Source organism: Pogona vitticeps, chromosome 1 (assembly GCF_051106095.1).
Source record: "Pogona vitticeps strain Pit_001003342236 chromosome 1, PviZW2.1, whole genome shotgun sequence".
Lineage (NCBI taxonomy): Eukaryota > Metazoa > Chordata > Lepidosauria > Squamata > Agamidae > Pogona > Pogona vitticeps.
The window spans coordinates 120,144,412-120,156,417 of NC_135783.1; the positions used below are offsets into that span (position 1 = coordinate 120,144,412).

Sequence of the window (12,006 nt, forward strand, 5' to 3'; positions counted from 1 at the left end):
TGGAGCAGGGGGAGGAAGCAAAAACTTTTAAAACTCAATTAGGGTAGCACTGATTTATTTATTTATTTATTTATTTATTTATTTATTTATTTATTTATTTATTTATTTATTTATTTATTTATTTATTTATTTATTTATTTATTTATTTATTTAATATATATATATATATATATATATACAGTTGTGTTCAAAATTATTCAACCCCCAATGCTGTAAAGGGGTTTAGGGACTATAGTGCAGTGGTTCTTAACGTGGGCAATAATGCCCCCCAAGGGGCGATTTCATTTTTCAGGGGGGCGGTAGAATGAAAAGGGGCGGTGTGGGGGCGAAAGAACAGTAGGGGGGCGCTGGAGCAAGCCAAACCTGTGAAGGTGACTGCAGCTGCAGTGCTGGCAGTAGATCCGGTGCTGCTGCTGCCGCCAGATGATCCAGCTCTTTCTATCTGCCACGTCTTGCCTTTCTCCTTTAGGGGAGCACTGAGTGTGGATTGGGTGGAAGGAAAGGGTCTCTTGGGTCCTCATCCTTGCCCCGTGAAGCGCTGCCTCACACCCGGGTGGGGAGGGAGACTAGGTAGGTAGGTAGGTAGGTAGGTAGGTAGGTAGGTAGGTAGGTAGGTAGGTAGGTAGGTAGGTAGGTAGGTAGGTAGGTAGGTAGGTAAGATATCATCACCTCAGGGAGGGGGGCGATGATAACTTCCTCAATGGCTCAAGGGGGCGTTTCTTTCAAAAAGGTCAAGAACCACTGCTAGTGTACATTTGGAATTGTATTCAGAATGAAATCCTGCAAGGACGTTTTAAAGAACCAAATGCAACTAAAATAACATCAATTATTTATGTAATACAGTAGTAAATGTTTCTTTCGTGGTTTCTTCATTGCCACAATTATTCAACCCCTTAAAGACTACCACTCTGAAGAAGAGAGGTTCATTCAGGTGTTTTCGATCAGGTATTGAAAACATCTGTGGATGTCACCGAGCACCAATCAAGCATAATAAGCACCAATTAGGCAGCTTTAAAAGGACTGTGATACTCAGCTCCTTCTAGACATTTACTGGTGTGGTTACAAACATGGTGAAGTCAAGAGAATGGTCCAGGAAGACAAGAGAAGAGGTGATTTGTCTTCACAGGAAGGGCAATGGCTATAAGAAGATTGCAAAGAAGTTAAACATACCAAGAGACACCATAGGAAGCATCATTCACAAATTCAAGGCAAAGGGCACTGTTGAAATGCTACCTAGTCGTGGAAGAAAGAAGATGCTGACTTCGACTGCTGTGCGCTACCTAAAGCGTAGAGTGGTGAAAAGTCCCCGTGTGACTGCTGAGGAACTGAAAAAAGATTTGTCAGATGTGGGTATCGAAGTTTCAGCTCAGACAATAAGGCGCACACTGCATAATGAAGGTCTCCATGCCAGAACCCCCCTTGCTGTCTCCCAAGAATAAGAAGAGTCGACTGCAGTATGCCAAAAGTCATGTGGGCAAACCACAAAAGTTGTGGGATAGTGTTCTGTGGACTGATGAAACAAAATTAGAACTGTTTGGGCCCATGGATCAACGCTATGTTTGGAGGAGGAAGAACAAGGCATATGACGAAAAGAACACCTTGCCTACTGTGAAGCATGGCGGAGGGTCAATAATGCTTTGGGGCTGTTTTGCTTCTGCAGGTACAGGGAAGCTTCAGCGTGTACAAGGTACCATGAATTCTCTTCAGTACCAGGAGATATTGGATGAAAATGTGATGCAGTCCGTCACACATCTGAGGCTTGGGAGACGTTGGACCTTTCAACAGGACAATGATCCCAAGCATACCTCCAAGTCCACTAGAGCATGGTTGCAGAGGAAAGGCTGGAACATTTTGGAGTGGCCATCGCAGTCACCAGACTTAAATCCGATTGAGAACCTCTGGTGGGACTTAAAGAAAGCAGTTGCAGTGCGCAAGCCTAAGAATTTGACTGAACTGGAGGCTTTTGCCCATGAAGACGCTTGTGTCAAGCTATGCTTCACGTTTAAAAGCTGTTATAACTGTAAAAGGATGTTGTACTAAGTACTAAGATTGAATGTCACTTGGGGGTTGAATAAAAACTAATAATGATGTGAGCACAGAAAAGACATTTGTGGTTATTTCATTATAAACTTAAGGTTATATTTCTCTGACCTACAAGTGCCTCTTTCATGTAAATGTAAGCAAGATGACTGAATGATCAAAATCAATGTCAAAATGGCCAAAACATTCAATTTCAGTGGGGGTTGAATAATTTTGAACACAACTGTATATATATATATTTCGAAATGTAGGTGAGATTTCCTGAAATCTTCCTCCTGGAAGCATGAGGAGACAGGAATGACGATTAAAAATAATTTGTTATGGATTAATTTGCTTGATAAAAGTTAACATCTTTCTAAGCTCAGCCAAAACATTGTCTAATTTTGGATCATACATCAGACAGAGGTTGCATCACTTTTTAAAAATTAATCAGGGCAGTGCTAATGCACTATATCACTTACATAATTTTTTTTAAAATCCCCCCCTCTAAAGCAGGAGGAGACAGGAGAGGGCAAGGACAGAAATTCCTTTCTCCTTCCCTTTCACCTTCTTAAAGGAACCAGACCAAATAGGGTTGCTTGAAATGTATATGCCATTTGCATGCAAAGATCTCACGAAATGGCATAGCGGACCCCTGCCTGACATTAAGCAACCCTGTTTTGCTTGATCTAGCCTGCTCCAGTTGAGTCCATATAGACAATTCCAAAGTTCATTTGGATATTCACTACAACTTTGAGGTCCACCAGATTGAGCCACTAGCTGAAGCTGCAATCACAACTAAGCATTGAGCAGCATTTTCTCCTATCTATTCCACAAGAAGTGATTTAGATACGAAAGACCAGTAACATTGATATTAATATTGACATTAAATTTTGTATTAACATTAATATGCATTATTTGGCTGTAACACTTAATATTGTGTTAGTCCATATCCAGCACGAAATTTGGCACAGTTGTAACAATGAGTCTTCTCTTGCTCTGTGCAATGGATAGCTAGAGAATTTATTGAAAAACAGCCCTGACAATTTGTTTGTATTTGGATGAGAAGTGGTTGTCTGATGGGGAAAAAAGAGATAAGAATAAGTTCTGAGACCTTCCCCTGCTTGATGACTCTTTGTGATTGGTAGCAAACACAAGAAGGGATCCTGTACACCATCTTGACTGCTGACATTGGTGTCATCAGCAGTGAAGCTGCCCTTTGCTATTATAAAGCTCAGCATCCTTTTTCCTGCTGGCAACATGGGCATGATACTGAATAATACTGAGCCATTTCTTGGCATTTTCAATCATGCATACAGAATCACAATTTCCCACATTCATAAACTGGCTGTATTGTTATATGTAGCGAACTAAGAAACTCTTGTAATGACCAATATCTTGTAGTGGGTATTGCGATGGATTAGGGCTCAGGAGAACTAGATTTGAGTTCCTGCTCAGCATGGACGCTTACAGGGGTGGGATTTCACTGGGGGAAAAAAACACCTCTTTAAATATCCCACATAATTTGAAAATTCTATTAGGATCAATATCAGTTCCAACTTGACAACATATAGGATACAAATTCTTGATCTGTACTTAGGCCCTTAGAAATATATTCAAACTTGTCATTGTAGCCAGGCTTTGTTGTCTATGTTTGTAATTCTCCCCCCCCCCACACACTAATTCTACTCCCCCCCCCACATAACGAGCAACACTTTGAAATATGTTCATCATGAATTTCCACTCCAGTGTCTGAGGAAATGGACTTTGAGCCACAAAAGCTCACACTGAAATAAATTTTCTAGTCTTTAAAGTGCTATAACATTCTGACTCTCTCTCTCTCTCTCTCTCTCTGATAATATGCTGAGAAAGACTACTTCTTTGAGAAGAGATGACAGACAAATAGACAATGATAGCTAGGTAACTATACGGACCACACATAAATGTACCCACACAAACATAATACATACCAGCTTCTTTTCTTGCTTCATTTTTCTTCTCTCTTTTTTTGCAGTGTATAATACAGGAATAAAATATTTTTTTTGTTGCCCACAACCTTGTGGTCTCCAAGGCTATCACACATTTTGCAGGGTTCTCTTGATGATGGCACCCTAATCATAGAACTCCTTCCCATCAGATATCTAGTTCTCCCACACAAAAAATGTTTGCCTCTCTAGCACCAGTTTGAAACATATTTATTTGTACAAGCTTTTTAGAATAAGCAGTATGTACATCAAGCTTGTTTGTGTTTTTTAACATATTTTTAGCAATCTGTTATTTGTGCTTTCAAATAATTATGATTTTAGTTGTATTTATAACTTTGCATTTGTTACTTTATATATTTGTGATTTCTGATTTTAGGTATCTGTAACATGATTTTCATCTTTCTTTTTAATTTAAATTGTTAGCTGCCCTGAGCTCCCATGAGGAAGCATGAGATATACATAAATCAGATAGATCCATTCTTATTCTTCATTTTCTGAATGTTCAGATGATGGCATAGTGAGCATTCTGTGAACTTCTTTTCTACCTTCAGATTACTGAATTCTCAACTATCTGCATGCACTAGGGAGCTATAGAAAACCATCTGAGACAAGACTATACAAATATATGTAAATGCACTTTTACAACCCCTGAAGCAAATATATTCAACCTGTGCTTACCGAGACGGCCATTTCCTTTGCTTCTCCACCTGAAGGGGAGTAAAATAGGGCACTCTTAATATTATCATTTCCTCATGCAAGATACTGGGGGGGGGCACCCATTCTGCTTTATTGGCAGATAAAAGCAGAAACGTTGGCTTGAAAAATGTTTACCACATTTTGATGGCAGGTTGTTTTAAATTTTATGTTTGACTGGCGCTTTTTATGTAAAAATGCCACTGTTCGGAGAAACCGCTGAAAAAATAAACAAAAATATACCCACCAGGCGGGAAGCAATATAGTGGTTGTTTAATATGACTCATTGAGCTTGGATGTGTAAGTTACATCTTCTGAAACAGACAGCCAGATCTACAAAAATGATGCAGGTTGCAGTGAGGCACAATAAGCCAAACATGTTATGTAATATTGGGTCTGGTAATGTCCTTGTAAGAGAATGCAACCAGCCATTCCAAATTGGAAATCAAAGGTATCGGGTGTATCAGACATTTATTTTGTCAAATGTTACTGAGGCAGCTGAACAAGCCAGCTAGCCTGGTCAACAGCCATCCAATCTGAGTAAACAAATGTGTATGTGAAACAAGTAAATAGTGGTTTGGTCAATGAAAGAGTCAGACCGATTCAATTTCTCTCACTTTTGAGAGGAAGAGGGGGTGTCACCTCATCTTTTTCTAGGGGCAAAACAGGAACATGATTTGTATGCGTGTGACTCCCATGTCTTAATTTTAGAGATTGAAAACAATGTGACATGTGTTCTTGAACTCTGACAGGTCTCGTAGGTGAAAAAAGTTACTTTTTAAGACTATAATTCCAAAATCCCACAATCAGCATGGATACTGTATAATCCAAAAAAAGTCACTTTTCTGATCTCTGCTTGGTCTATCTTGAAGGAACTGTGGTGTTCACACCTGCCTCTGAGCCATTTACATAAGAAAAATTCTGGTTTCATAAGGCAATTATCCTCCAGCCTTTAATATTTACATACTTCTGCCTGCCCTATCAGGACACATGCAGTGGGGAATGATTTTCAAATCAACCTTGGTGGTTTGGATGGAATGCTCGTTTTCACTGGAGGCTTGGACTGCGATCACACTTTGGTTCAGATCTGAAGCAGAGACCAACTTCAGTTTGCTTTCTGTCTGCCACTCTTGTGTGGGTGTGTTAAGGAACTCAGCCAGCGAAGCCATGCCTGTGGCTGCCAAAGCCTCACCGCCCCTGTATGTGTTGTGTGTCATGTGACTCATGGACTTTCTTTACACCAACATTGGCTGAAAGGGGCACAGGGAAGTTGTGATCATTCATGAATCATGTCATCGTCATCACATCATCATGTCACTATACTGTCAAGGAATAACTGCTGTAAATCTAACATACTTCAGGAGGCTGGAACCTGACACTGGGTTCTTGAGCCATGTTTGGTAAGGATTTTCACACTGTTTTGGTGGCATGTCATCTTGACAGCACACATAGTCAATGCCAAGGAGGGAGGAAAAGAGTGGACTTGCACTCGAAATGTGTAAGTATACTTAGATTAAGCAAGATATAGCAAGATTTAGCTGTGGTGCGAAGAAGGAAAAGCTCCAACACCGGAGTAGGAGAGGAAAGCTGAGCAGATTGGCAATACAAATCAGGATCTGCTCATGAAAAGAATGCATCCTTGCACAGATGGTGACACTCACTAGGATCATGTCTGAAGTGCATAATCACAGCTCAAAACAGAACAAACATATCCATAGAATACTGAGACAGGTCATAATAGCACCCCCTTCACTAGCCAAGCAGAGACATGTCCGTTGCAAAGAAAGGCCAAATGGCAAGGTGTGTGTGTGCATGGCCTGTACCTCTTTGTTTAAAGAACTGGGGTGTGGTTTCCAATCCACAGCGGCCTCGGCTGTAACTTTAAAACAACCACTCTAATCCAGCCTGCATCCTCCCTGACTTACATCTAAGAAAGATGCGCCTAGCAAAATCCATCTTTCCAAGAACTTTTGGACTTCAATGTTTTCACATTGAAACATACTGAAGTAGGTTTTTACATTGCTTGACAGTTAAAAAGTGGGGTGTGATAACAGCTCACTGTGAAGCATATGCCATTTAAAAAGCAAGCAAGCAAACAAACCTTCTGCCTGCCGGTCCCCAATGTATAAATGCTGATGTTTTAGAAACAAGTAGGAATTTGAGCACAGATGAGAAAAGCGATAAGGCACCTGCAGATCTTCAAATCTGTCTCTCTCTCTCCACCTCCCTCCCACCCTCTCTTAAACACATAGAAAGGATGAAGACTGTGCCTCTTCTATAACCTCCTCTGTATTTGGGCTCCAGTCAGCTACTCTTGCCTGTGTGGCTACTTCACAGATATTTTCCCCTTAATTTGAGATGCATATTAATGAAGTTATAGCCTCTTTGGAATTGTATCTGCATTTGTTCTCTTCCCCTCCCCCCTTTTTCCCCCTACCCTCCCACCACCCATTTCCACTGTGGGCATATCTAAAGGCCAGCCGGGAGTTTTTATAGCCCAGCTATAAAACAGTCTGAGACACAACCAGAATAAGAGCTGGCCGTGAAGCATAGATGAATTGCCAGAGAAACAGCCAGATGCTGCTAGCAAGAAGTGTTCCAGAGCTTGGCATCTGGGACCAGTAAGCACTACACAGATTCTCCATCTGTAGCTGAAGCTGTTCACTGCTGCCGGGGAGGGTGCCGTTGAAAGCAGGAAGGCAATGGCAGCTTAAAGCAGTGCCAGTAACAGCAGAAGGCAAGCTGAACTCAGCATGAAAATTAACATTTATTTTCCAGTTTACTTTCCAGCTCTGTAGTGGTGCGAAAAATCCACTCATTTAAGGAGACGCATGCTTGCAACGCATGGATTTGCAAGGGAGATGACCTATATAAGCCATTTCATACAAAAAGCTGCAGTGATGTTTGCCTTGCACATTTCAGATAAGCTCTCTATAATGATAACATTTGTCACTGCCTTGAGTGATGGCTGCAGGAATCACAAACATTAGGAGGATGAAACAAATAACATTGTTGTTTGATTCCCAGAGCATGTAGGATGGGATCCAATGGTGAACGGAAGGAGTGTCGGCTCAAGGAAGGAGCAGAGGTTGCTCTATGAAGTTCTTCCACTGATGAAATGGCTACAATGGACCTCGCCCATAGTCATTCAGACTCAAATAAAGAAGTTAGACTGGAATCTGTTAACCCACTGGTTGGCTTTAGTATCAGTAGTCCAAGCTGTCATGTGTATTAATTAAAGTCTGCGGTGGTGGGGATGCTTTGCCCGCTGGCCCAGAGAACGGCGTCACAGAGTGATGATGCCGCTCTCAGGGAAGGGAGGAGGAACAGAGCCTTTAAGAGGCGGCATCTCTCTTGCCCGGCCTCTTTTTCCATCAGCCAAGCAAGAGGGAAGACGGACGGATCCGCCAGAGCGGTTTTACTTTTCTGCACATGGCTGGTCCGGGAAGCCTGCGGATCTTGGGTCGTACAACGCCACGGCCCCTGCTTTTGTTATTGTGGCTTGCTGGAGTGAAAGGGGAATGTTGGGGGAGCCCTCCCCTAGCAGGGAGTGATTAAATTAGAAGCTTTTGTAAAAAAAGAAGAAGAAGAGGAAAAATAAGGAAAGGAGTTTGGAATGGAAAAGCAGAGGGGTTAAATTAATTATTATAATTAAGATTGGTTTCAAGGACTTAGTGAAGGGGCAGTTGCCTAAATGGTGATGTAATGTTATCATATATTGCTCTTCTATAGTTATTTCCGCTTCGGCGGGAGCATCTTCAGGGAAACAGTCAGCAGTGGTCTCCAGACCATTCGTCTTCGAGAGGCCTGAGCCTCAGGCCATGGCGAGTATGCAGATGGAGGAGCTGAGTGAAGAGGAGCAGATCTGCCAGAACGCTTGGGTACCAACAGGCAGGCAGGCAGAGGGTGACCAGGCCACAGCGGGCACTAGCCAACAGGTCAGAGGTACCTTCCACCAATGCTGCAGTACCAGCACGGCCAGTTGCAAGTGAGGCAGCAATCACACCACACGTAACACATATAGAAGAGATGTGGCCTTGGAGGAGGTTAGCCTCGGATGACTGCCGGTTTACTGCCTGGCAGCATAGGGAGGGGTTCACCCGCAGTGGGAGTGCCTGTACCGGATTTGAAACCTTAGACGGCACCTTATACATGACAGTCCCTTCCTAGTCAAACGCCAGCCGCCTAGAGTGGTCGTTCGACTAGATAGGTGGGGTATAAATGCAGTAAATAAATAAATAAAATATGTCAGGGGTCTGATTATTGTCTGCAGAGCTAGATGTTGGGAGTTTGATACCCTGTTGTGCATGCTGCAAGTAAAGCCACCACTGTGGCCTTGGGCAAGCTGCACAATCCCTGGATGTAGGGGCTTTGAGTCCTTTTTTTCCCATGCTCTCTGGCAGGACAGGTAGTTCAACCCCACCTGTTTGCTGGGAATTATACTAAGGGGTCCTGCATCTGAAAACGGTGCAGGTTCTGTCACCAATTGATATGTGGAGTGCCTCATGGTTCAGCCACATATCTCAGGGGCGCCCTGCACAGGGATCCTAAAGTTTGCAACTGAGATGCCGGTTGTCCCAAGTGGCAACCATCTGGCCCATCTGCCTCTTCAAAAGAGCCCCAGTCCAACTAATTAACCTGCCAACACTAGTACCTGGTTGATTTCATATCCAGATAGAGAAACAGCCTGATATTCTACAGGATGGTTTCAGGTTTGGCTTTAGGATGCCTGTGCAGGTAGTCAAGGTGGCTACTACGGCAAACAATTTGAAATCAGTGAAAGGTATAGAAGACGTTGTTAGAGAAGTTGCTGAGGGGCGGATGGCTGTAACTTCCACTGAGCCATTGGTACCAAATTTGCGATTCTCCCCATCGGGGGTGGCCCCTGAAAAGGTCCTGGGTGAGTTTTACCATTCATCATCAATCTTATCAGGCTGGGGAATAAGTCAACAACAAGATTCCCCTGGAGCTCTGCACAGTCCATTATACTTCATCTGAAGTGCCAATTGGATGGTTAGATCATGTGGCAATGGAGCAGCGCTTGCATAATATGACATTAGGTCAGCCTTTTGATTATGGCCCATTCACCCAGCAGATTTTGAGTTGTTAAGTTTTTTCCATTCAAAGGGCTATACTATATGGAGATGGCAATGTCAATAAGTTTCCATCTCTAGCACTGCACTTGAGAGTTTCAGCTGAAGTGCAAGGCGGGGCTTTTCAGATGGTGGCAAGCGAACTCAGTGTTCCTTTAGCGAAGAAAAAACAGAACGGCCCTGAACTGTAATTACCTTCTTGGTGATTGCTTTGGACACCATCCAGCAATCAAGCAGATTGCCAGAGAAAATTAGTGAACCTCAGGATCTGAATTCGGGACCAGTTACAACAAACCAGAGTTACATTGAGGGAGCTGCAAGAGGTAGTAGGTCATGTCAATTCTATGTGCAAAATGATTGCTCCAGACAGGGCTTTTTCTTGGAACGCTGTGCGAAACCTGAGTGGGTTAACAAACCCGCACCACAGACAGTGATTTTCAGTGGGGATAAAGAGGACTTGTGCATCTGGTTACTGGTTCAGGGCATGGGCTCTGGGAGATGAGGCCCAGCCTGAGATATTGCAGCAAGAGGTATGGAGCATTGGAGGAGTGAAGCCAACAGTGCAATCAGTTAAGCAATTGCTCCTATTTTATTTATTTATTTATTTATTTATTTATTTATTTATTTATTTATTTATTTATTTATTTATTTATTTATACCCCACCTATCTAGTCATTCCGACCACTCTAGGTGGCTTATTATTATTATTATTATGAGGTGCAGCTACGAAACTGCTTGTGAGTAATTTTTTGCATTTGCAGTGGGGAAGGTTTGGATTAGGTCTTGAGGGGTGGGCAGGGAAGCCCTGATATTTAAGGAAGTGCTTCCCTGCACTCGCCCTCTTTCCTTTTTTGGGGCATCAATGAGGAAAAAGTTGTCGTCAGAGAGCTTGTGAAGAAGTTTGATTGTGAGGGCTGGCTTTTTGCTGCTTCCGAGCTAGCGGGGGGGACAGACGGACTGTGATACAGGCGGGAGGAAAGCTTTCCGCTCCCTCCTCAGGTTTGCTTAAGCCTTAATTGTTGTTTAGTTACAGCTACAGATTTAATTTCTATTTCATTTAACCTGTGGATTGTTTTCTGGGGCGAGAGAGGCGGTGAGCGGGCGCGTGCGTGCGCCCGCCCGCCATGGCGAGGCTAGGACCTTTTTTCTATCTGATTTATGGGTATGCCTCTTTTGTCTACTTCTGTTACATGCTTGCTTACTTTTAAGTTTTATCTTCCTTTAATTCTGGTTGACTTCTTAATTTTGGAGGTTTGTATTTTCACGGAGCGCCATTTTTCTCTTCACTTTCGTGCCCTTTTCTCTCGCCCGGCATTTTATTTTAACATTTGACTGCTGTTGCAGTCCTTGAAGCCCAAATAGTTAGAAGCAATAGTTTAAAGATAATAGTATTAATTCTGGATTACATAATACATTTGGCTAGAGGTTGTTTAATAAGGAAGAAATAAGATCATATATATTTGGCAGCTTATTGCCTAGAATAAATTCTATTCCTGTTTAGCTATAGTCATTATTATTTGGTATATTGGGTTGTCAATGATTTTATATTATTTCATTGTTAATTGGATAAGTTAGGATGGATTAGTGATATAGTTAGTTAATATTAGAAAGGCATCTGCAGATTAAATAAATAAATAAATAAAATTGTTAATAAATAGAATCTAAAACAAATAAATATAATATACATATATATTAGTAGTAATAAATAGATAAGAAATATAAATGTTTTAAAAATATAAATGTTTTTATTTGCTGATAATTTGGATAAATTAACACTGTGGGGGAATCATAGTGAGTTCATTTTGTTGTTTAGTCATGTGTGATTCTTCATGACCCCATGGACCAGAGCACGCCAGGCCCTCCTGTCTTCCACTGCTTCCCGGAGTTGGGTCAAATGAATGTTGGTAGCTCTGATAACACAGTCCGTCCATCTCATCCTCTGTCATCCATCCTCTGTCCATCTTATTCCCCTTCTCCTCTTGCCTTCACACTTTCCTAACATCAGGGTCTTTTCCAAGGAGTCTTCTCTTCCCATGAGATGGCCAAAGTACTGGAGCCTTAGCTTCAGGATCTGCCCTTCCAGTGAGTACTCAGGCTTGATTTCCTTTAGAATCGATAGGTTTGTTCTCCTTGCAGTCCAGGGGACTCTCAAGAGCCTCCTCCAGCACCACAGTTCAAAAGCATCAATTCTTCAGTGGTTAGCTTTCTTTATGGTC

General features: G+C 42.2%; 1 protein-coding gene and 1 long non-coding RNA gene across 2 annotated transcripts in view; both read left to right on the top strand.

Moving 5' to 3' along the window:
- The first annotated feature begins 361 nt into the window (after nt 1–361).
- On the top strand, nt 362–1,972 carry LOC144586985 (uncharacterized). The gene is made up of 2 exons (XR_013542099.1): nt 362–570; nt 607–1,972. It is a non-coding gene; the product is annotated as an uncharacterized LOC144586985 (long non-coding RNA).
- Nucleotides 1,973–8,518: 6,546 nt separating this feature from the next.
- The window catches only part of LOC140701680 (uncharacterized), a 94,849-nt gene continuing 91,361 nt past the window's right edge, over nt 8,519–12,006 (top strand). The window contains exon 1 of the mRNA XM_078386658.1: nt 8,519–8,635. Within this exon, the coding sequence (XP_078242784.1) occupies nt 8,519–8,635 (117 nt within the window). The remainder of the gene's footprint in view (nt 8,636–12,006) is intronic.